Source organism: Rhincodon typus, chromosome 38 (assembly GCF_021869965.1).
Source record: "Rhincodon typus isolate 14 chromosome 38, sRhiTyp1.1, whole genome shotgun sequence".
NCBI classification, from domain to species: Eukaryota; Metazoa; Chordata; class Chondrichthyes; order Orectolobiformes; family Rhincodontidae; genus Rhincodon; species Rhincodon typus.
In genome coordinates, this window is record NC_063369.1 from 10,639,410 (window position 1) to 10,663,062 (window position 23,653).

Consider the following 23,653-nt stretch of genomic DNA (forward strand, 5'->3'; position numbering starts at 1 on the left):
TGTCCGTAGCAACAGAAAGTGTCAAAATGCAAAACAACGAGGTATCTGGCTCACAAATCGCTACAAACGAGCTACAGAAATCCATTTCTGCGCTGAACGACTTTGCAGCTACAATTCTGTGACCCAGTATTATTTCACTCGGCCCTCAACCCATCACTCCGTGAGTAAGTGGCAATAGTAATGTCACACCCAACATCCTACCACTCGCACATGCGCAAAATTAGGTTTCAGTTTGCTCATTGTATCTGCTGGAGGTTCAAATCGGAAATGGGGGACAGAGCAGATCCAATAGACAGCGAGTCTCCTCAAAGAAGGTCCCCTGATCCTACTAGGTCAGCGGGGTAAAAAAAAGGAGATATTCTTGAAATTATGCCAAGTCCAGTTCTGGTCTCCCTGCCATAGGAAGGATGTTGTGAAACTTGAAAAGGGTTCAGAAAAGATTTACAAGGATGTTGCTGGGGTTGGAGGGTTTGAGCTATCGGGAGAAGCTGAATAGGCTGGTGCTATTTTCCCTGGAGCGTTGGAGGCTGAGGGGTGACCTTACAGAGGTTCATGAGGGGCATGGATAGGGTAAATAGACAAGGTCTTTGCCCCAGGGTGGGACAGTCCAAAACTAGAGGGGCATATGTTTAAGGTGAGGGGCAAAAATATAAAAGGGACCTAAGGGGCAACTTTTTCACACAGAGGGTGGTGTATGTATGGAATGAGTTGCCAGAGGAAGTGGTGGAGGCTGGTACAATTACAACATTTAATAGGCATCTGGATGGATATATGAATAGGAAGGATTTAGAGAGATGTGTGCCAAATGGGAGTAGACTTAGTTTAGGATATCTGGTCAGCATGGACGAAGTGGACCGAAGGGTCTGTTTTTGTGCTGTACAGTGCTATGACTCTAAATGTGACGAGTGGTGAATGTGAATCAATTCTTTACTGAAAACAGTGAGAATAAAACGCAGGGGACTTTTGGGAATCTCTCAGCCATGACGCTGATTAATCTTCAGGAAAAAAACAGGTATCGATATTGACATCTGGTGCATACACCCTAATGGGTGTCCAGCTCGTTGCCATGTATTTGAGAAAGTGCTGTCTGAATGTGCCCCTGGAACTGGAAAGATCAGAGTGAGAAAGGAATGTAAAGTGGAATTGGAAGATTTCTGGGAACGCTTACACTGCCGGGAATTCCGGAGAGGCTGCAGGATATCGGAATGCAAAAGGAAAAACTAACAAGCGAAGCCTAATAGATTCCTCCACTCCAGCACACTGTCACTGACGATCAAAATCAGAACAGCACAGTGGCTGTGGTTAGCACTGCTGCCTCACAGCACCAGGGACCCGGGCTTGATTCCATCCTCAGGTAACTGTGTGTGGGGTTTGCACGTTCTCCCCGTGTCTGCGTGGGTTTCCTCTGGGTGCTCTGGTTTCCTCCCACAGTCCAAAGATGTGCAGGTTGGTTGGATTGGCGATGCTAAATTGCCCCATAGTGTCTAGGGATGGGCAGGCTGGGTGAGTTAACTATGGGAAATGCAGAGTTACAGGGTAGGGAGGTGGATCTGGGTGGGATGCTCTTCAGGGGGTCAGTGTAAACTCAATGGCCTGCTTCCAGACTGTCAGGACTCTATGATACTATGCACATCTGTAAGTGCTGCCCTCATTCCATCACATTGGCAACAGCAACCACTGGACAAAGCTCCCAACAGTTGCACTCAGAATAAAACATTGCACTTGTTCTGCCGAGGATTATTGCTTAAGTATTCAGGCCACGTGTACCAATATAGTTGTGCATATAACCATTCATTGGTAATAAATTTGTATCATTGTGGCTCAGCGGTTAGCATTGCTGCCTCGCAGCACCAGGGACCCGGGTTCAATTCCAGCTTCGGGCAACTGTGTGTGGCGTTTGCACATTCTCCTGTGTCTGCGTGGGTTTCCTCCGGGTGCTCCGGCTTCCTCCCACAGTCCAAAGATATGCAGGTTAGGTGGATTGGCTGTGCTAAATTGCCCATAGTGTTCAGGGATGTCTACATTAGGTGGGTTATAGCGGGGTGGGTCTGGATGGGATGCTTTGAGGTTCGATATGGACTGTTGGGCTGAAGGGCCTGTTTCCACACTATAGAGATTCTATGATCTTTCTATGAATTTATTATTGAATAATTAAATTCTAATGTAGTATGAAAAAGGTGGTATAACCAGTAAAGGTGGTATAATCCAACTGGGTGACCTCGCCCCCTTCCTTCCTGCCACCCCACCTATGGTGGCACCTGCAGAACAGGCTGCTTTACACTTTGTCTTTGCTACCACTTGTTCATCCGTCCAAAAATTACCTCTTCAGTTGTTTCTTCGTCCACGCCTTCCCAAAGGAATCGACTTGTGACATTGAGGTAGAGTGATTCAGAGGACCTGGAGAGAGACCAGAAAGTTGTAGAGTCATACAGTGCAGAAGAGGCCCCTTCAGCCCATCGAGCTGCTACCACCACTAGAAATACTTACTGACAGGTTAGCACTTATTTTTAAACAGAGGAACAGCTCAAACGTTGAACTTTTTCCCCTATGACGGTCTTGGCTTGAGGCCTAGGCACATTGTAATTGACCCTTTACCGGCCAATGGGATTGCTACAGTGAAGCCAACCCAATTTGGCAAACCTGGTGGAAATAGCGACTGGACAATAATCAAAGAGAACATTGCGAATGTGCCCCCCTAGCCCCTTACAGGTGGTGGCCATACTGCAAATCGGCGAAATTGATCGCTTCAGAATTGCTCCGGCCATGAGACGTGCATTATCAAAAAGTATTGACAAAAATGGACACCTCCACATCCTGTATGTCATTCCAGCACATGACCACAGAGCAGTGATGAGGAGGCTTCATTCAGAGCTGGCATACATTGTGGTTGGCCCTAACATTTAGGCTTGGTCTTAAATTCACTTTTGTTTTCTTTTAACCTATATTATGTTCTCGTGGAGCGATTGTTATTCTGAACGTTTTGTTTTGGTTTTCTTTCCACCCTAATTTATTCCTGTGATTTTGTACTTTTGACAGTCTTTGATGTTGGACTTTCTATTTCGTTATTTTTCCCCCTAAGAATTTGTACTCAAGCATCGTTATCGAGGTCTGAGGAAGGGTCACTGGACCCGAAATGTTAACTCTGGTTTTCTCTTCACAGATGCTGCCGGACCTGATGAGCTTTTCCAGCAACTTGTGTTTTTGTTCCTGATTTACAGCATCCGCAGTTCTTTCAGGTTTTTAACCTGTATCTAAGTACCGCTGTACCCAAGACGGTGCTGTAAGTGGCAAAACTTGTAAACTTTTCACTCTACTCATGTGAGTACATGAGAATAAAGCCAATGAATTGAATTGAAGTGAATTAAAAAGGGTGTCATACAGGCTTAGGGAGAGAACCATTCTGGCTTTTGAAAGAGTTAGACTTGCTATCAAGGCATCCCTCAGTTACAAGGTCTATTATAAGTACAATCATCATAGCCTTAGCAGGCAATAAGGCTGATACCTCTTTAGAGAGGCAACTGGTGGTGGTTTAACCCAAGGGTTACTCTAATGGTAATCTCAGCCAGTGTGGGAATTGAACCTACTCTGTTGGGAGCACTCTGCATCACAAACCCAACGTCCCTCTCTGCTACACCAATTCATTAATGCAACATCTTATTTAAGACAACAGCTTCTTTAGGCTGCCAAATGATTTTCCTCTCCCACACTGGTCAAGCCCTTTAGATGCCAATTTACAAAAAAAAAAAAAAAAAAGGGGTTGACAGCATCAAATGTACCTGGTGTACCCTTCCACAGGGCGATGGTGGCGAGGGTCTATGGTCCAACAGTGAGAGAGGTGGGCAATGTCAGGCTGCTCCCTCCATGCTCAGCACGTTCCCTAGAAAAGGCGACCTTAGTTTCGGGTTTTGGCATCAACCAAAAGGCTAAGATGTGCGGGATCCAAATTCAGGCTAGGCAAATACCATTAGGGGTGTTTAAGGGACTTTTAAATAAGCACATGAATATGCAAGCAAATGAAGGGATTTGGGCCGAAGGGCATGCAGAAGGGATTGGTTTAATTTGGTGTCATGTTTGGCACAACATGGTAGGCCAAAGGGCCAGTCCTGTGCTCGACACTTCTACGTTTTGTGTGCTAACTGTAACTGACCTCAGTCAGAGCTTGGAGCAGACTGGAATCTGGATGCTCTCTGGGGGAAAAGTGCTAACAAACGTTAACACATTTCCTTGATAGGGTGAGGAAGTAGGAGGAACCACTGCAAGAGTTTAATTATCTTAGTAACCTGATGTTTTAATGGTCCTATCCCACCACTCAAACTATTGCTTAAAAAAAGAAAAGGACCCCACACACACACACAAAGTTTTAAGCAAGAATAGGTCTCAGTTTAACATGCTCAAAGAGATTATTATAGTTGTGCCAACACACACACACAGTTTCCAATACTTTTGGTTACCTTGAAGAGTTTCTTCAAAGTAAAATGTAGCAATTACGAAATGCAATAGTTTTCAGATAGCATGACTTTGCAAACAGATATCAGACTGCCCACCTCGACACAATAGGTATGGGTTTGGTCATCTCAAGGCTCCTGACTTGCGTCTCTAATGGAGAACTAATCACTTCACCACCCAGTTGAGTTGACTTTCATTCACACCCTTTCAAAGATATTAATGCCAGGCATTCAAGTCATGTCCCACCAAACCGGAACAAAAAGTTACAGAAACATAACATGGCAGAGAGAGCACATTTACTCATCTTGCAGCTTTGCCAGGCCCAGGCAAGTTTCTGTCAAACACAAACGGGGTCACAGTTGGAGGTACTCTCAACTCTTGTTTCCAGGTCTCACAGGACTTGAGCACACGAATCCATGCACACTCACACATACGTCAAAAATCAAGCCTGACAGTCCAGTGCCATGTCAAGGACGTACTGAATTCGCTTATTGAGCAGAAAGAGTTTGCACATTCTCCCTGTGTCTGCGCACGGGTTTCCTCCGGGTGCTCCGGTTTCCTCCCACAGTCCAAAGTTGTGCAGGCTAGGTGGATTGGCCATGGGAAATTGCCCGTAGTCAGGGATGTGCAGATTAGGTGGGTTATAGGGGGATGGGTCTGGGTGGGATGCTTTGAGGGTCGGTGTGGACTTATTGGGCTGAAGGGCCTGTTTCCACACTGTAGGAATTCTATGATTCTATGAAGATCCCATAACAACATTTTGGAGAAATGGCCAATCCCTCAATCAATATCAGAGTATTTGAGTGCAATCACATTTGATTTGATTTGATTTATTGCTGTCACATGTACCCAAGTACAGTGAAAAGCTTTGTTTTGCAAGCAGTACAGGAAGATCATAGCGAACAAGGACATACAAATCATTGGGAGCTTAGACAGAGCAAGGCATACAGGTTACACTGCACAAGAGGTGCACAGAGCAAGATCAACATTAGCAAGATCAAGCTTGGAATTTAGGTTTGAAAGTGTGGAACGGTTATAAGGAAACAGGAGAATAAGATCTGCTGTAGAGTGCTCACAGAAGGGTCACCTTGTGTGTTGACGCCCTTTTGAATGCATTGCTGATTGTGGGAGCTTGCTATGCACAAAATGGCTGTTCCCTGCATTACAACAGCAGCAATATTTATTGATGCTTTGGTGGTCGGGTGACGTGCTTAATAAATGCAAATGTTTCTTTTCAATGGAAGTTGCAGGATAGAAATATAGATACATTGTGTAGTTCTTATCAAATCCAGCCAATCTCCTGTAGTATTTAATGCCCGGAAGCATTAATTAGATCAGATCATGGAAACATAATTTAGCCTCTATTCAAGTCATTCATTCTAATCATTGTTTGGTATTTCCTTACTAAAAAAATTATTCACAAAAGGCATACACACAATATAAACACAGACCATATAAAACTGTAATTACAGATCAACACTTTCTAAACAAGGTTTCACTGAGGACATGGACCCAGGAACTTGATAGCAAATAATGTGGAGGGGGGGAGCGAGTAAAGACATTGAGCTTTTTAGTCTTAGATTATGGGTGACTTTGCTTTATACATAGCTTGCATGAACAAAAAGAACTCTCTCATGAAGTGGAAAAAAACATCATCATCAGGTTGTTAGTCATGTAACTTTGTTTGTTGGTTTGTTCAATTGTTGCAGAGTGTTTTCGGTGGGTGTGGAAGACCAGAATACAAGGTCGTAATTATAGAATAATGGATAGCTAATAAGCTAGTACTAAAGGTAATTCAATTGAGCTGCTGTAATGACAAACTGCAACCACAGAAAAAGGTTAGAGTTGTCAACTCACAGACACAGAGAATCACTGCACCACACTGTCAGGTGGCAAACTCCTCTGCTCAGCAAGTTATTTTAAATCAAGTTTCTTTCTTCAGCGTGAAAAGGTGTAGGACAGGCAGCGACTAACATTATTTTGACGTGTCTCAGCCCCACGTCCGACTTGAAACTTGGGGGATCACGTCACTTGGAGGGTCGGCCTGGACTTTTAAAATTTATTCTTCCATGGGATGTGAATGCATTTGTTGCTCTGGTGGCAATGAGCTAAAGTCCATGGAGTGGTGCTACACCCAGAATGCTGTTAGGGAGGGAATTCCAGGATTTTGACCCAGCGACACTGAAGACATATTTCCAAGTCAGGATGGGGAGTGGCTTGGAGGGGAACTCGCAAGGGGTGGTGATCCCCACGTATCCACTGCCCTTGTCCTTGTCCTTCTGGATGGTACAGTTCATGGGCTTGGAAGGTGCTGTTGAAGGAGTCTTGGTGAATTTCTGCAGTGCATCTTGTAGATAGTACACACTGCTGTTACTGGGCATCAGTGGTAGAGGGATCGAGCAGTTGTGAATGTGGTGCCAATCGAGCAGACTTCTCTGCCCTGGATGGATTCAAGCTTCTTCAGTGTTATTGGACTTGGTTGGAGAGTTAGGTGATGAGTTACTCGCTACAGTATTCCTAATCCCGGACCTGCTTTTTTTCCCTTATTATATCACCACAATTTATATGGCTAGTCCAGTTCAATTTCTAGTCAATGGCAATCCACAGGGTGTTGATAGCAGGGGATTCAGTGATGGTAATGCCACTGTATGACATGGGGCGATGGTTAAACTCGCTCATCATAGTTGGTCATTGCCTGCGACTTAAGTGGCAAGTAACTTTTGTGCCACACAGAATGGTATCTAGATCTTGCTGCATTTGAACATAGACTGCTCAGGAGTGGCAAATGGTGCCCAATGTTGGCAAACATTCCCACTTCTGACCTTATGATGGAGGAAAGATCATTGATGAAGATGGTTAGGTCTATGGATGGACACTACCCTGAGGATCTCCTGCAGAGATGTCCTGGATGACTGACCTCCTACAACCACGACCATCTTCCTATGTGTCAGGTATGACTCCACCCACCGGAGTGTCCCCCACCATCCCCCAAACCACCTGACTGGCTCCAGTTCTGTTGGATGTTCTTGATGCCATACACACAGTCTAGGATGGTCCCTTCCACATCTCCTCTGGAGTTCAGCTCTTTGGTCCACGTTTGGGCCAGGGTTGTAATGAGGTGAGGAGCAGAGGGCCCTGATTAGTCAGGAGCACACATTTCATCCAAGTCAGAAGATAGGAGGTTGAGACACCACTGCAGGAACTGAGTACAGCATTTTGGACAAAACCTTAGGCAGCGTCAGCGTCAGCGTCGAAGCAAGGCTTGAAATTCCTCACTTCGAGAGCCAGGAGCATTCCTCTCGGTACACAGTGGACACCTGGTGAACAGCTATGTCAACATACCCCATTCAATTTTATCATGTCAATGTCACAATGTAGCTACAAGCAGCTACAATGGAATAAGTTTCTGAAATCACTCCTAAAGCCATCACTCTATTACTCAATGGACTGTAGGCATTGGAACAACTGATAAACATGCAAACTACGTAAATACCTTCAAACATCAGTGGCTGTGCAGTTACAATTAGTGAGACACACAGGAGATGTACTGATAGAATAAGCTTTACTGTGAATATTCTCAATGACAGTTAGACCCCAGTAAGAAAATCACTCCCTAACATCACCAGAGGGACGTGATGGCCTTATGGTATTATCATTGAATTGTTAATCTAGAGACCCAGATATTGTTCTGAGGACCGAGGTTCAAATCTCGCCATGGCAGATGGTGGAATTTGAATTCAATAAATATCTGGAACTAAGAATCTAATGATGCACATGAATCCATTGCCGATTGTTGGGGGAAAACCCATCTGGTGCACTAATATCCTTAAGGGAAGGCAACTGCCATCCTTACCTGGCCTGGCCTACGTGTGACTCCAGAGCCACCCCAATGCGGTTGACTCTTAACCACCCTCTGGCCAATTGGGGATGGGCAATGAATGTTGCCCTAGCCAATGACACCTTCCTCCCGTGAATAAAGAAAGAAAATAAAATTCAGTAATAAGTGACTGAGCAGCAGAGGAAAGGCTTTGGATTGCATTTGTGTCTCGTCTTTTTGAAATCAGGGTCTTCCCAAAGTGCAGTGTAATAGTGATCTACTATGGGGCAATACAGCAGCCAATCTGCACGCAGGAAGCTCTTATGGATAGCAATCTGTTTAATACTTTGCCAAAATTCTGCGCAGAAAGAGCAAACGCGCAGTTGGCTTCGACTGATGGGTCATTAAGGACTGGGCCAGCAACTCTAGAATCATAGAATCATCCAGTACAGGAGAGGCCTTTTGGCCCATCAAGTTTATACTGCCAAAAATAGATGACTATAGTTGGGTGTATTCCTGCAGTTTTATCCTGTGGCCAATCACCCCAGAGGGCTTCTTTCTGTCAATATTCATTTAATAAAAATTATATAAACTAGTAACTTATTACTCAAAAAATAAAATGAAGTCATTTTTCCTCTGGCTGCTGCACAGAGAATTAAGCTTGAATCTGCAGTGGTTTCCAGATTGATCCTGGACCATTGTCCCTGACAGTGATTCATAGAGTTATTTACACGGAAACAGATCCTTCAGTCCAATCTGTCCATGCAAACCATGTTCCCAAACTAAACTAGTCCCACCTTCCTACGTTTGGCTCATATCCCTCCAAAACTTTTCTATTCATGTACTTATCCATAAACCTTTCTCCTCTCGCCCTAAAAATAAACCCCTAGTTTTGAATTCCCCCACACTAGGGAAAAAGACACATTTCACTCACTTTATCTATACCTCTCATGATTTTATAAGCCTCCATAAAGTCACCTCCTACACTCCAGTCAACAAAGTCCCAGCCTATTCAGGCTAGTTTTATAACTCAAGCCCTCCATTCCTGGCCACATCCTGGTAAATCTTTTCTGAACCCTCTCTAATCTAATAACCAGAGCTGCACACAGTACTCCAGAAGAGACCTCAACATGATGTCTCAATTTCTATACTCAAAAGGTCTGAGCAATGAAGGCAAGCGTGCAAAATGCCTTCTTAACCACCCTGCCTAAAAGTGATGCAAATTTCAAGGAACTATGTACCTGAACCCCTAGGTCTTGGTTCGACAACACTATCCAGGGCCGTACCGTTAACTGTATAAGTATTTTATTTTACCAAAGTGCAACACCTCGCATTTTTTTCAAAACAATCATTACCTGAGCTGCTTCTCGAAGGGGATGTTTGCTGGATCACAGGCAGGAAGGGCTGCTTCAGGAGAAATGCTGGCAGTTGACTGGAAGAAGCAGAGGGTTTACAGTCAGTCAGTGACAGCAATTAAACCACCAACACAGCTACAGCTTCACCAGGCACTGAGCCGGCTTCACAACGAGCAGGTTCCACGCAACGAGACAATGGGATGGAAACTCCGCCCAAGCAATTAAAGGAGCATCTTGAAAAGAAGGTAACCAGGTCAAGAGGGGTTTAAAGGGAGGGGATTCTGGAGCTTAGCACGGTGGCGTTTAAAAAAAAAGGTACAGCGAACAGCCTAAAAAAATCAGAAACAAAAACGGAAATTGCTGGAAAAGCTCACAAGGTCTGGCAGACATCTGTGGAGAGAAAATCAGAGTTACTGTGGTTGGTTGGCTCGCCAAGCTGGTTCGTTGTTCTGCAGACGTTTCATTACCCTGCTGGGCAATATCATCACTGCAGCCTCCGATGAATCGCTGTTGTGTTTTCCCGCCTGGTATTTAAACTCTGGGGTCTGTTGGAGTTGATTACCTCATTTCCATATATAGGGTTTAATTCTACGTGTTTATTGATAGCCTTCTGAGATAACGTTTCGGGTCCAGTGACCCTTCCTCAGAACGGGTCTGCAACGGAACAGAACAGCCTGAAAAATCGGGTTCGTACAGAATGGAGGAGATTGCAGAGATAGGGATCTGAACACACTAGGATTGGAGGTTTTTTTAAATTGAAGCGGTGCTGCCAGATTGAGCACATGCGGGGTCAGCGGGCACAGGGGCTGATGCTGGAGGATAAGAGGGGCAGAGCTCTGAATGAGCTCAAATTCGCAGAGGGTGCAAAGTTGGGAGTCCAGTCAAAATACAGTGAATACAGTAGGTGCTTAATACATTGACACAAGCAGCTTAATTCAACAGTAACTCTGTCCTCATGTCCTTTTCCAAATTGCGGTGGGGGGAGGGGGGGGGGAGGTGGGGGCATTGTTGGGTGAATAGCCCTCCATGTTCTCCCACCTTGATCATATCATTGAACCCAGAGGCACCAAAGGATTGGCAATGTTCTGGGATTTTCACCTGAAACCCTTGTGCAAGTGTCACTACAAGATGCTGCAAAATCATTCAGGAACACCCATCACCAAACTCACAGGGTAACTAGGAGTGGGCAATGAATGCCAACCCTACTCACACCAGATTCCAGGTCATGGCAACACGGAGAATGGACACAAGTCTAATTTAAAACCACAGTGTGCCAAAGTTTAGTCCGTCTCAGAGAGACGAGAGATACCGGTCCAGTTGAACAAGAATGGTCAGAGGCAATTTATCATTAAAGGGGCTAAACTCAACAAGGCTTTAGCTACAGAATGCTGAAACAAAAAAGACCAAAAGAGGCTGTTCCGAAGTATTTATATTAGACTCAAAACATTAACACTGTTTATCTCGGTCTACAGATGCTTGCCAGACCTGTTGACCCTTTCCAGCACTTTGATCTTATCCAGGAGGGGCTAGAAGCGGGGGCCCCCCCCTAGGATTGGCATTTGCTTAAATCAAGCCGTCAATTTTAAGGTGATTCCTGGGCGCTCTCAGCTCACTGCGAACGCGTAACTTGAGAGACATCTGTTTTTACAATAACATTTACATTGAACAAAGTACTGAGCAATTGCGAGTCAAATAAAAAAAACACAGCCGTTTGGAATGAAGACGAAGCAGCAGGTACACTATACATGACCCCTAGCCCCCACAGCCACATACTGCATTCCTTCTCCCCAAGAACGGAGAGTCTGTATCTGGGGAGGCTTTTTGACACATTGCCCAGAACACGCTCAGGTAACAAAACTCCTCCGTGTTCATCTCCCTACTCTCGTCTAAATTTTCTTTCCCCCCCAACACCCTATCCCAATTTCTTTACATTCATCACACCAAATATGGGCTGTGAAACACTGCCACTTCAACTTGAACCCATGGGCCTCTGTAAAGCTTCAATTTTGTGCATTTGAATTGAATGCGAGAATGACTGGTTTTGGAAACGTTAACCTCTCGGATTTATTCATACTTCCATCTCCACCCAGCCACAATTGACTAGAGTTCGTGGTACGGTTGATATCAGAATATTATCATCTTCAGTAACGCCAAATGCATTCCATTTCACATCAGCACCAATAGATACCAGAACTTTGGCTCACCCCAGAAGGAGTGCTGTACTTGTGCACATGGGACCTAAACCGTACAAAACTCAGATGGACAAGGCCAGAATGGTAACTCTTCACTGCATTGTCATGGGAACGGACAATAAACACTTGGAGCTAAATGCAACAAATAAAACATGGCGCCTAGTCTTTAAGTTAGCAGGCCTTTTCAGCCTGTACTTTTCAATTACCACATCATACACAAAGCACTATTTTACCCTGTAATTCTTCCAAAACAATTTCTTTTTATATTAAAAAGAGAGAAGGGGGAAAGAATGCACTGCAAGTTATGAAAGCAAGAGGTTGTAAAAATCTGTAAGAAGTTTGCTGGGCTATGGTAATTAGATCACCCTTTCACATTCACCAGATCCAATGGCTGCCTTCTGTGCTGTGTGATGGAAGATTCCAGAACAGTCCCCACCCAAGAAACAGTCCCATCCAGGTAACAATTCCCTGTCGGATGGACCAACTGAGGGGAAAGGCTTACCTGGAGTTCTCAGTCCCTGACGGAGTGTTCAATCCACTTCTGGAAGCATCTGAAACAGAAATTATTTGGTTAATTCCTACGGCGGTATGTTACAAAGTGACCTACGCTGCAAAAGCCATGGGAAAGGGACACGGATCAGCTGTCTATCTGGAGGGAGAGAATCACTTCCAGGTGCATCAACCCCACTATCTAATGCACAGTATTTCAGACAGCCTTTATTCATTCGTAGGTTGAGGGCATTGCTGGCCAGGCAGCATTTGTTGCCCATCCCTAATTGCCCAGAGGGCAGTTAAGAGTCAACCACATTTCCATGGGTCTGGAGTCACATGTAGGCCAGACCAGGTAAGGATGGCAGTTTCCTTCCCTAAAGGACATCAGTGAACCAAATGGGTTTTTCCGATAATCAGCAATGGGTTAATAATCATCATTAGACTCTTAATTCCAGATATTTTATTGAATTCAAATTCCACCATCTGCCATGGCAGGATTTGAACCAGTGTCCTCAGAGCATTATCTGGGTCTCTGGATTAACAGTCCAACAATAATACCACTACACCATTGCCTCCCCGCCTTGATCGCCCTGATCTAGAGAGTGATTTATTCCAACATATGGCCTTCCCTTCCAACGTCACCCTCAGACTCTCCACCAGACCCACTTCAAAAAGGGAGTCACAAATAGTTGTTCATCCACCCAGATGGTTTCCTAAAGTGATAGCGTTTCATCTAACACTGGATCGTGGGGGCAGTTAAGATCATCAGCCTAGGCACCTTGAGCCTCAGATCAGGACACAAGAGAAACTGTAGGATCTATCAGCGATGGATCTACCTTTTCATTGAAAATGTTCTTTTATTCAGTCATAAGATGTGGGTGTCGCTGGCTGGGCCCAGCATTTATTGCCCGTCCCTAGTCGTCCCTAGAGAAGGAGGTGGTGAGCTGCCTTCTTGAACCGCTGCAGTCCATGTGCTGTAGGTTGACCCACAATGCCCTAAGGGAGGGAATTCCAGGATTCTGACCCAGCGACACTGAAGTAACAATCTCTTTCCAAGTCAGGATGTGGACTGAATTGGAGGGCTCCTTGCAGGGGGGCGAATGTTCCCATGTGTCTACTACCCTTGTCCTTCCTGATGGAAGTGGTCGTGGGTTAGGAAGGTGCTGACTCAGAATCTTTGGTGAATTTCTGCAGTGTATCTTGTAGATGGTACACACTGCTGCTACTGAGTGTCGGTGGTGGAGGGAATGGATGTGGTACCAACCAAGCTGACCGCTTTGTCCTGGATGGTGTCAAGCTTCTTGAGTGTTGTTGGAGCTGCACCCATCCAGGCAAGTGGGGAGTATTCCATCACACTCCTGACTTATGCCTTGTAGATGGGGGGCAGACTTTGGGGAGTCAGGAAGTGAGTTACTCGCCACAGCATTCCTAGTCTCTGACCTGTTCTTGTAGCCACTGTTTATGTGGCGAGTTTCTGACCAACAGTAACCCCAAAAGATGCCAATCCACCTTGCTGCCCTGTCCCTGTACCCCTAGATACTCTTCAGGCAGTGTTCAATAATGCCTTGACGAAACAAGTAATATGGGTCACTTATCTCTCGAGCCCAGTGAAATGGACAGTGGGGAAGCGAAAAAATACGCAGGTTTTTTTGAATTCAGCACCAAACTGGCTCGAGCACGTGTCGAATGCAGGTAAACCTCCCGTTATTCTGCATGTCCCAGCTCTCAATCTGAGGAGCTGCTGATTTCTCCGGAGGAAATTAAATAAACTGGGCGGAGGTTTTGTCATGTGAAAAGCCATGTCGTTCTTCTGTATGCTTTATTTTCTCGTGACAGATTTCAAATAAATTGAGAGGAGGCCATTCAGCCCTTCAAACCTGTTCTTTGTTCAATTAGGCCACAGACAATCTGTTCCTTATGTGATACACTTTAGAACATTAGTGTATCAATCACAGCTCTCCAAATTTCAACTCTCCCACAACAGCCCCAGCCTTTTTTGGAAGATGAGTATTCCAAAATTCTGTTACACTATGTGGAAAAATCCTTCTGGATTTCATTCCTGGATTGAACTGTACGATATCCATCTCCCCACCATGTTCTGGTCTTTCCCACCGAGAAAATAAAATCTGTCTCGCAAGTCAGATCAAAGCCTTTCATCATCTGAAGCACCTCAACTGCATCACCTTCCAAACTTATTACATTCAGAGGGATGTAGCTAAGCTTTTCCCAACCTGTCCTCGTCATTTAACCCTTTAAGCGCCAGTACGAGCAACTGGGATTGAACCTAGCAAGGAGCAGGTATCCTGCCAGAATAGGCTCCGAGTAAGTCTTTAGACAGAAAGTGATCCATCCTGTAACACAAATGCGGCTTGGGTGGGTGGGAGAGAGAGAAGATTGGGGGGAGGAAATCAAATGATGAAATAGAATGAGTAACCCCATTCTGCAACATTGCACTAAATACTCCTTCAATCTAAGCCCAACATTCATTCACTGATGAATTGATCCACACAGAGTGAAGGTCTCTCACCATCAATTTTCCTTTCTGCAGTAATCAATCAGGGTCTTTAATGTCAAGCTAAGATAACGTTTCACTAAAATACATACCGAACAGTCAGGTTCTGATTAGGTCACAAACACATGGTTATCCAATGCTGACTAAAGTAGTACAGTATTTCACTCATTAATCACCAAACATTAATCAGGATCGTAACATCATATTCTAGTGAAGGGAAGCTACCATTACATTTCCTCAAATGAACTGGGAGTCACATGGACACTTCCCACACACACACACTGTAGTTTTAGCTTGTTACCATCGTAAAGCTGATGGGCAGCGCTAACATGAATTCCATACCTTCCAGATCTGGAATCTCTCTTGGCCGAACAAACTCTGGCTTCAGAACTTCAAACCACCAGAACAGCTCAGCTACAAACGTCAGGATATTAATCTGTCAAGAAGAGAGACAAACAAAGAGAATTGAGAAACGTCCTTCCAATCTCTCCCATCACAGCACTGGAATGAAAAATAGCTGTTTGCCTCTCCTTCAGGCCAGCTATAATTTTGCTACAGAGAGGGAAAGATCCTCTTTAACCTCCTGAAGGACCATTGAGCCAAACTCCAGATTGCTCATTAATCCCCACAAGATTTTGGGGTTAACCTTTAGCCTTTGGTGTCTCTCTGCTTCATTAGAATAGAAAACAACGGTGTCCCAGTGAGACAAAGCTTTTGTGCCAACTTATAAAGAGTTCTCTTCCCAGAGAATTGTGGGGGAAGGGTCATCGAATATTTTAAAGGCAGAGGGAGATCAACTCTCTTGTTAGTCAGGAATCCGAGGTTAATGGGGGTGGGCTGAAAGGCAGAGTTAAGACCACAGCCAGATTAGCCATGACCGTATCTAACAATGGAGCAGGCTCAAAGGATCATGACCTTACTCCTGTTCTTAATTCATCTGCTCATACATCATCGGAACCATGGTCATCTTACACTGGCCATTTCTGAACAGGAAGAGCCTTCAGAGGACTGAAATTATACGATACCTGTTGCATCGTTGAGATTTCGGACGAAATTTTAAACTCATGCCTCAACTGTTTGCTCAAGTGGATGTGAAGAGATTCCCCGACACATCCTGATCAATATTGATCCCTCGGTCATCACCACAAACAGACAAACTGCTCAGTCAGCCCTCCCTCTTTAACAGACCTGGCCATGTAAGAGAATTACATTCATAGAACGGATACAACACAGTGCCATAGAATCACAGAATTCCTACAGTGTGGAAGCAGACCATTGGTCCCAGCGAGTCCACACCGATTCTCTGAAGAGCATCCCATCCAGACCGCCAGCTCGCCCCACATTGTATCCCTGTAACCCTGCATGGTCCATGGCTACTCCATCCAGCCTGCACACCCCTGGACACTAAGGAGTAATTTAGCATGGCCAATCCACCCTAACCTGCACATCTTTGGACTGTGGGAAGAAACTGGAGCACCCAGAAGAAACCCACGCAGACACAGGGAGAATGTGCAAACTCCACACAGACAGTCGCCCGAGGGTGGGATCGAAACGGCATCCCTGACGCTGTGAGACAGCAGTGCTAGCCACTGAGCCACCTTAGAAGGCTATCATCCCCATTAACTTCTATTTGGACTATTAATTTTTTTTTAATCTGAATATTGTATGCATTTAAAAGCTATTAGTTTTGCCCTTTTTTTTAAAAACTATTTCCCCTGCCCCTTGGATCTTTATGCTGTTGACTTATGCTTGTACAGTTTTGTCCCTTCCTGTCCCTCTCTGGGTATCATCAAAACAGTTGGCCTGCAATGGCACTGCACCCTCCCTCCTATTTAACTTAAAGCCCTCTTTACAGCCCTAGATACCCTGGGCAATGTATCCAGTACCATTCACATGAAGCCCATCCAACTGGAAGAGCTCCCTTCTATCCCAGTACTGGTGTCAGTGCCCCATGAACTAAACTCATCGCACCCCAGACAACATTTATGCCATGCATTTAACTCCCCGACTTTAATTTTCCCTGAGCCAGTTTGCCTGTGGTTCAGGTACTAATCCTGGGATTGCTACGCAGAGGATGTGCTTAATAATTTAGCTCCTAACGGTTCAAAATGTTTCAGCAGAATGTCTTTTCCAATCCTATCAATGTTGTTATTACCGATGTGGAGCACATCATCTACGTCCTCAGGAGGCTAAGAAAATTCAGTATGTCCACAATGACTTAGCCAATTTGTATGGATACACCAATAGGAAGCATCCTACCTGGATGCACCACAGCTTGGTATGGCAACTGCTCTGCCCAAGACCACATGAAATTATTAAGGCAACAAAAGCAGAAGTTGCTGGAAAAGCTCAGCAGATCTGGCAGCGTCTGTGAAGAAAACAAAAACAGAGTTAATGTTTTGGGTCCGGTGGCCCTTCCTCCTGTTCTGAGAAAGGGTCACCAGACCCAAAACGTTAACTCTGTTTTTTGTTTTCTTCACTGATGCTGCCAGACCTGCTGAGCTTTTCCAGCAACTTCTGTTTTTGTTCCTGATTTACAGCATCGGTTTTTAGAAACTACAGAGGGTTGTGAACACAGCCCAGTCCATCATACAAACCAACCTTTGTTTCACTGAGTCTATCTATACTTCCTGCTGCCTTGGGAAAGCAGCCAACATAATCAAAGACCCCTCCCACCCTGGTTGTAAATCTCTTCCATCGGGAAGATGACACAAAAATCTTGAGAACACGTACCAACAGATTTAAGAACAGCTTCTTCCCCGCTGTTATCAGACTTATGAACAGACCTCTCATATATTAGAGCTGATCTTTCTCTGCACCTTCTCTGTAGCTGTAACACTACATTCTGCATTCTGTTCTATTAACCCAAGGTTTGTCAGGACATTGACACTACCAAATCAAATCAAACAGCTGCATCCCTCTCCAGCCTCAAGGTGTTCTTAATCTCGGCACCAGGAAGGCAACAGAGCCAGTATTTCCATCATTTTGGGATTTAAATTTCAGATTTCTAGCATCTGCAGTATTGTTTGGCTCCTACATCCTTTGGTGCTGTTGGCTCAGCGAGATGTAAAACAATTCTCATGTACCAGGGAAGTCGAGCCAGTTTTAGCCGCACATTTCCCACGCCCCCACCCCCCCCGATTCAAGCCAATTTTGGTCTCTTCAACTTCCTCTGAAACAGGACAACAAGTTGCTTAAATGCAGACCACATTCAAAATTGAAGCTTCAAGGCAAAATTGCAAATATTAAAATGTGGTTGGCATTAAGGAAGACCATCTGCTGGAAGATTTGCCTCTCAGCTGCTGGCAACTCGAGCTGTGCTGGCACTTAATATTCAGATTCTATTCTGAAGCTCAACAGAATAATTACTGGACCAATAATAAAATCAAAAACACTGGAAAAAATTTGCTGATAGAATTAGTTTCACTTTGCCAAACTTTATACCCAGGCTTGGATCGGCACTGTGTTCAGACAGCTGAGCTGGGTTGGAGGGATATCATTGGCCTCAGTACCCAAGTCTTTGGGGAGCTTGCATCTGCAGGGGGTACGTGCTCTGGGGTAGCGAGGAGGGCCAACCGTCTATCACTCCTTGCAAGTCTCAGTCTGGGAAACACAGAGGAATCCTCACCCCCACATCCTGGAGTCTCCGAACACGCGTGGTACCCAGACTGGCAGTTGGTTTGCTCAAGGCATGAAGCCAGCGCCAAGCAAGAAATCAACGCCTTTAGGAAGGAGAACGCCATGTGACTTGAATCAGTCTCCAGTCAAGGTCTGTTACTATCTGCACAGCTCTCTGTGGAGGGTGGGTCTCACTTACAAGGCCAGTCGTTGCTGCTCTTCAGAGTTGACCACGTCACTGTGGATCTGATAATCGGTCAGATCTGACCAGCGGATCTTCTTCTCTGAAGGGGAGTTTGGAGAATTATCGCTGGCAGATCTGATGGTCATTGTTACTGAGGCTAGCTATCAATTCTAGATTGAATTCATGAACTGAATTCAAATTCTAACCAGGGTGGGATTTGAACCCATGTCACCACAGCGTTGGACTGGCCTACCTGCTCAGGCAACAGGATTGGAACACCCAACAGCTCATCCATCGCCTCCACCGAGCCCCAACTGTAGACCTAATTCAGTGCAAGTCAATGCTCCAAGGGTTAACCACCATCACGGAGGACTCTGTATATTTATTTGGCATGTTCTATCAGTATTATGCAGTGTAATCATCAGTTGGAGCCTTGATAATTCACGCAAAAAAAAAAAAAAATTCATTTCTTCCACAGACACGTAGGCCCCATGAAAGCTCCCACAGTACTAGTTCAGCCTGTAATCTCTATGTGGCTTCGTATAAAGCCTATCATTTAAAATAATAAATGGGACCCAGCCCCAGAGATCAAAAGCACTTGCCCCAGCCTGTTTCACATTACAACAGTTCCTCAGCTTCTTGTGGCTGCTGAAAACTCAAAGGCTCCTTTACACTGGCATCGATGGGGTGTCTATCGCCCCATTCCGAGGCACAGATCCTGACATTTAGGACCAGAAGGAGGCCACTCAGCCTGTTCCTGCATGTTGTAAGATCGTAGCCGGGCTGCAGTGTGAATTCCAATAAGCTCTCACCCTCGGCTCTACTTCCCTTCCCCAATCCAGCGACAGAACTACAAGACAGCAGATGTCAGAAACTGGAACTAAAAACAAAGTGTCTGAAACACTGAGGTCAGGGACACCCTATGGAGGTTCAGGAGACAGATCACAGAGCCATAAAAAAAGAAACAAATTGATCAATTGTGCTACAGGTTGACCCACAATGCCATTAGGGGAGGGAATTCCATGATTTTGACCCAGCAACAGTGATAAATTTCCAAGTCAAGACAGCGAGTGGCTGGGAGGGAAATTGCAGGGGGTAGTGTTCCCATGTAGCTGCTGCCCTCATCCTTCTAGATGAAAGAGGTCGTGGGTTTGGAAGGTGCTGTCTGTGGATATTTGGTGACTTTCTGCAGTGCATCTTGTAGATGGTACACGCTGCTATTACTGAGTGGTGGTGGTGGACGGAGTGGATGTGGTGCCAATCAAGCAGGAGCTGCTTTGTCCTGGGTGGTTTCAAGTTTCTTGAGTGCTTTTGGAGCTGCATCCACCCAGAGCAAGTGGGGAGTGTTCTACCACACTCAGACTTGAGAATGATGGACAGGTTTTGGCGAGTCAGGCGGTGAGTTACTTTCTGCAAGATCCTGGACATGCTTTTGTAGCCACTGCGTTTATATGGCTGGTTGGTTTCTGGTCAACGGAAACACCCAGGATGTCGACAGTGGGGCATTTAGCAATGGTAATGCCACTGAATGTCATGGGGCAATGGCTAGTTTCCCCCTTGTTGCTGCCTTATCAAACTGGGCTTGTCATTCATGTCTGGTGGTGAGGGAAGGGACCAGGTGATTTTCAAACCTGAAACATGCAGTCAGGGTTGAGGGGTCATCCTAACAACAACTTGCATCCATGTAGCACCTTTAACATAGTGATGCATCCTAATCTACTTCTCAGGAGCGTATAATCAGACAAAACCTGACCAAGTCAATGAAGGAAACTTCAGGTTGGCGATTAAAGATTACTTGATTAAAGAGGTAGGTTTTAAACAAGGTGGGGGGAAGATGAAGAGGAGAGTGAAGAACAAGTTTGGAGTGGAAGTTCTAAAGAATTGGGAAGAACATCTTATAAATAATTGGCCTGTACAATTAATCAGATTTCAAAAATAACCTAGTGGTCAGAAAACATTTCAGGACATTCAGTGATAGCATTTTATTTCAATACCAGTTCTTCGTTGGGTGTCAACAGTTTGACTAAATATTACAAACAAATTGTCCTTCAACCAATCATTTGCTAGGAACCAAAGAGAATTGACGGAAGCTTTAAAAAGTGCCAAGCCACTCATAACCAAACAATTGCCATGAGTTCCATAAACATGGGGTTAAATGGAGTCTGGTTGGAAAATCCCCAGACTACGGTGAAATGCTTGGGAACTGGTCAGAAATCACACGACACCAGGTTATAGTCCAACAGGTTTATTTGAAATCACAGGCTTTCAAAGCGCTGCTCCTTCGTCAGATGAAGTGCATCATGGTTGGAACCAGGTCTAGAGATGCCAAGGTTGTGAATAAAGGAAGGAAAGTTGAAGGGAATGCTGTTCCACTCACCTCAGTCAATGTCAATCCAGAAATTAACCATCAGGTAATAAATATAATGTAGTCTCCCCTCAGAATCTGGCCCTTGTGCCTCCTCCCTCTACCTCACTCTGATAATGCCAGTTATAAACGTGACCATGCTGCAGCTTTCAAGAGGTTATTTTGTCCTTTTTTCTCTTGAAGATAGGTTGTAAGGCAGAGGTGATGAGCAGTCTGAGGAAATACAAACAGCTTCGAACACCTTGGGTTTCTGTTTAACAGCCTGAACGGGTGTGGCCAGCTCCCTCAGATTTTGATTTCTGGGTTTCGGTTTCTCAGTAGCATCAGAAGCTCATGGGGTCTCAGAGTTGGAAACCTCAGTAAATGTTTGCTGGCTGATACTTTCTCTGAATTTTCTCTCGATTTCTTTTTCCTCCTGGATCGGAGAACTGCATGTGAGAATCTACGGCTGAAATTTTCCTTTTTTTGCTAAGGGCTGTGTTTATGGGATATCACTATATCAGAACAGTTAATTAGTAATAGATACTGTATCTATTATTCTGTTAGAGTTAAGTTATTCTAAATTGCTCTTTCTTCTGTTGTATTTTAACAATAGTGTTTAAGTAAATTGTGTTTTTGCTTAACATCTGGTAGTTTGACCAGTCATATTGCATCTGGAACAGACACTTTATATTTGCCTTAAAAAAGTTAGGGTCCACACCAACTTAAAATATTTTGAGGGGGTCTGGTCTCGTCCGTAACAGAAAGAAGAGGTATATGTGCATGCAACAGCACATTAAAATGGCCGCCGGGTACGCAAGTAGCGAACAGTGAACTTCCTGAAGTCAGGTTTTTGGTCATGTCCTCTTCTGATTTTGGAACTGGGGAAGAACCTTAGGAAGAGGATGTTCCCCATATTCCCTACTCCATGTACTCCTCAGTGTGGATTCCCATTCATAATTACCCAAACTGTGTGACACTATAATTCCAGAATTACCAATTCGCCAACAGTGCCCACCATCAGCTGGCACTGCTTCCTCCAGTATCCGCCTACCTACATCATTGACAATCTCCCCCAAATATTATCAACAGAAAAAAAGACCAACAACTGAAACTCAGCCTCAATCATGAGGAGAAACATTATTAGCTTGCCAGCATAAAAAACAGATTGTTTGAACAGCTGACTATGCATTGGAATACAGATGGAAATGGGCAAACATGATTTGGACTGTGATGATTTGTTTCTGAATACGGAGAACCACGTGAATGCTGCACCAAATATAGCGTTCAATTGTTCTGTGTTTGATCACGTCAGCTTGTTTAATATTCACACTCACTCGACTGGTTAAGTCTGGGTGTGGGCACAGAGCAAAGTAAACAAAGGTGTGGAAAGATGCTGGGTGTTCGAACTGAAGCATGGAGCAGACGTTTTAAAGCACTAAATAAAAACCGAAAGAGCTGCGGATGCTGTAAATCAGGAACAAAAACAAAGTTGCTGGAAAGGCTCAGCAGGTCTGACAGCATCCGTGAAGGAAAAAACAGAGTTAATGTTTCGGGTCTGGTGACCATTCCTCAGAACCGAGGAACCAGCTCTGAGGAAGAGTCACCGGACCCGAAACATTAACTCTGTTTTGTCCTTCAGTGATGCTGCCAGACCTGCTGAGCTTTTCCAGCAATTTTGTTTTAAAGCACTGTTACACACACAGCCTAGTGTCATCTCTGCACAGATCCGAGATGTAATACAGTTTTTGTTAATGTCATAGCAGGGCGAGAAACTCAAGAACGTTACCTTAGCAGAGTCAGCAACTGCACTTACACTAACTGTGGCAATGATGCACAGCACAGTAAAATGTAAACTAAACCCAGAGCTGGAACGTGGTCAGATATTGGAATCTGGACAGAATTTATACACCACAGTGGAATGCACACATGGTCTGAGACAGAATCTGGCCTGATTGACTAAATTGCCAAAGTTTTATTAATACTCTTAAATAAACACCAGGGATCAGAGATCCTGGAATGTTAGTCTTCCAATCCCAGGAAGAATTTAACTTCTAACATCAGAACAGGAGTTCCATACAGCACGATAAAGAAAGCAAGCATTCAAAAGGCCGCAAGCACAACCTGATACTCCGAATCATTACCTTTAAAACTGGCGAAGTGTACAGCATATCCTCCAGACCCAGGTGACAACAGTTGCCCAGGTACTCCTGGGTGAACTCCACAATCAGTTGCAAGTTGTAAAGACTGTCAGCTACAGACATGGTCTCCTTCAGGCAAACATCTGTGAAGGGAAGGGTTGGGGTGGGGTGGCAAAAGAAAAAAAAAGTCAACCACATAGCCGTTATATCCACCAAGCTCCAGAATTACCTTTGTAACTTAGCTGCGAGATAACTGAGAGACCAGTGCCCAAACAGAGCGCCTCAACTTCCACTTACTGCTCTCCCCACTTCACTGAGCCAGGAGGACCACTCAAATGACATGCTGGAGACATTATCAGCGTTAGATTCCAAAAAAATGAAAAGGGTATTGATAGTATTCATGGGCATGGAAACAGGCCATTTGACCCAACATGCCCATGCTGTTCATCACACTCCATTCACCGCTCTGCTTCTCCTAGAAGAGAAATGGAGTCCTAGCATACTGTCACATTTCTGACCAACCTAACTGTGTGAGTCCTTTTGTCCTTTTTG

The 23,653-nt window shown here is 44.8% G+C and overlaps 1 protein-coding gene across 1 annotated transcript in view; it reads right to left on the minus strand.

Moving 5' to 3' along the window:
* Positions 1 to 23,653, minus strand: part of camsap3 (calmodulin regulated spectrin-associated protein family, member 3) — a 188,081-nt gene that overhangs the window by 33,001 nt on the left and 131,427 nt on the right. The window contains exons 6-10 of the mRNA XM_048618013.1: positions 23,105 to 23,244; positions 15,157 to 15,250; positions 12,313 to 12,361; positions 9,619 to 9,695; positions 2,322 to 2,397 (exon numbers count right to left, since the gene is read on the minus strand). Coding sequence (XP_048473970.1) covers positions 2,322 to 2,397; positions 9,619 to 9,695; positions 12,313 to 12,361; positions 15,157 to 15,250; positions 23,105 to 23,244 — 436 coding nt within the window. The remainder of the gene's footprint in view (positions 1 to 2,321; positions 2,398 to 9,618; positions 9,696 to 12,312; positions 12,362 to 15,156; positions 15,251 to 23,104; positions 23,245 to 23,653) is intronic.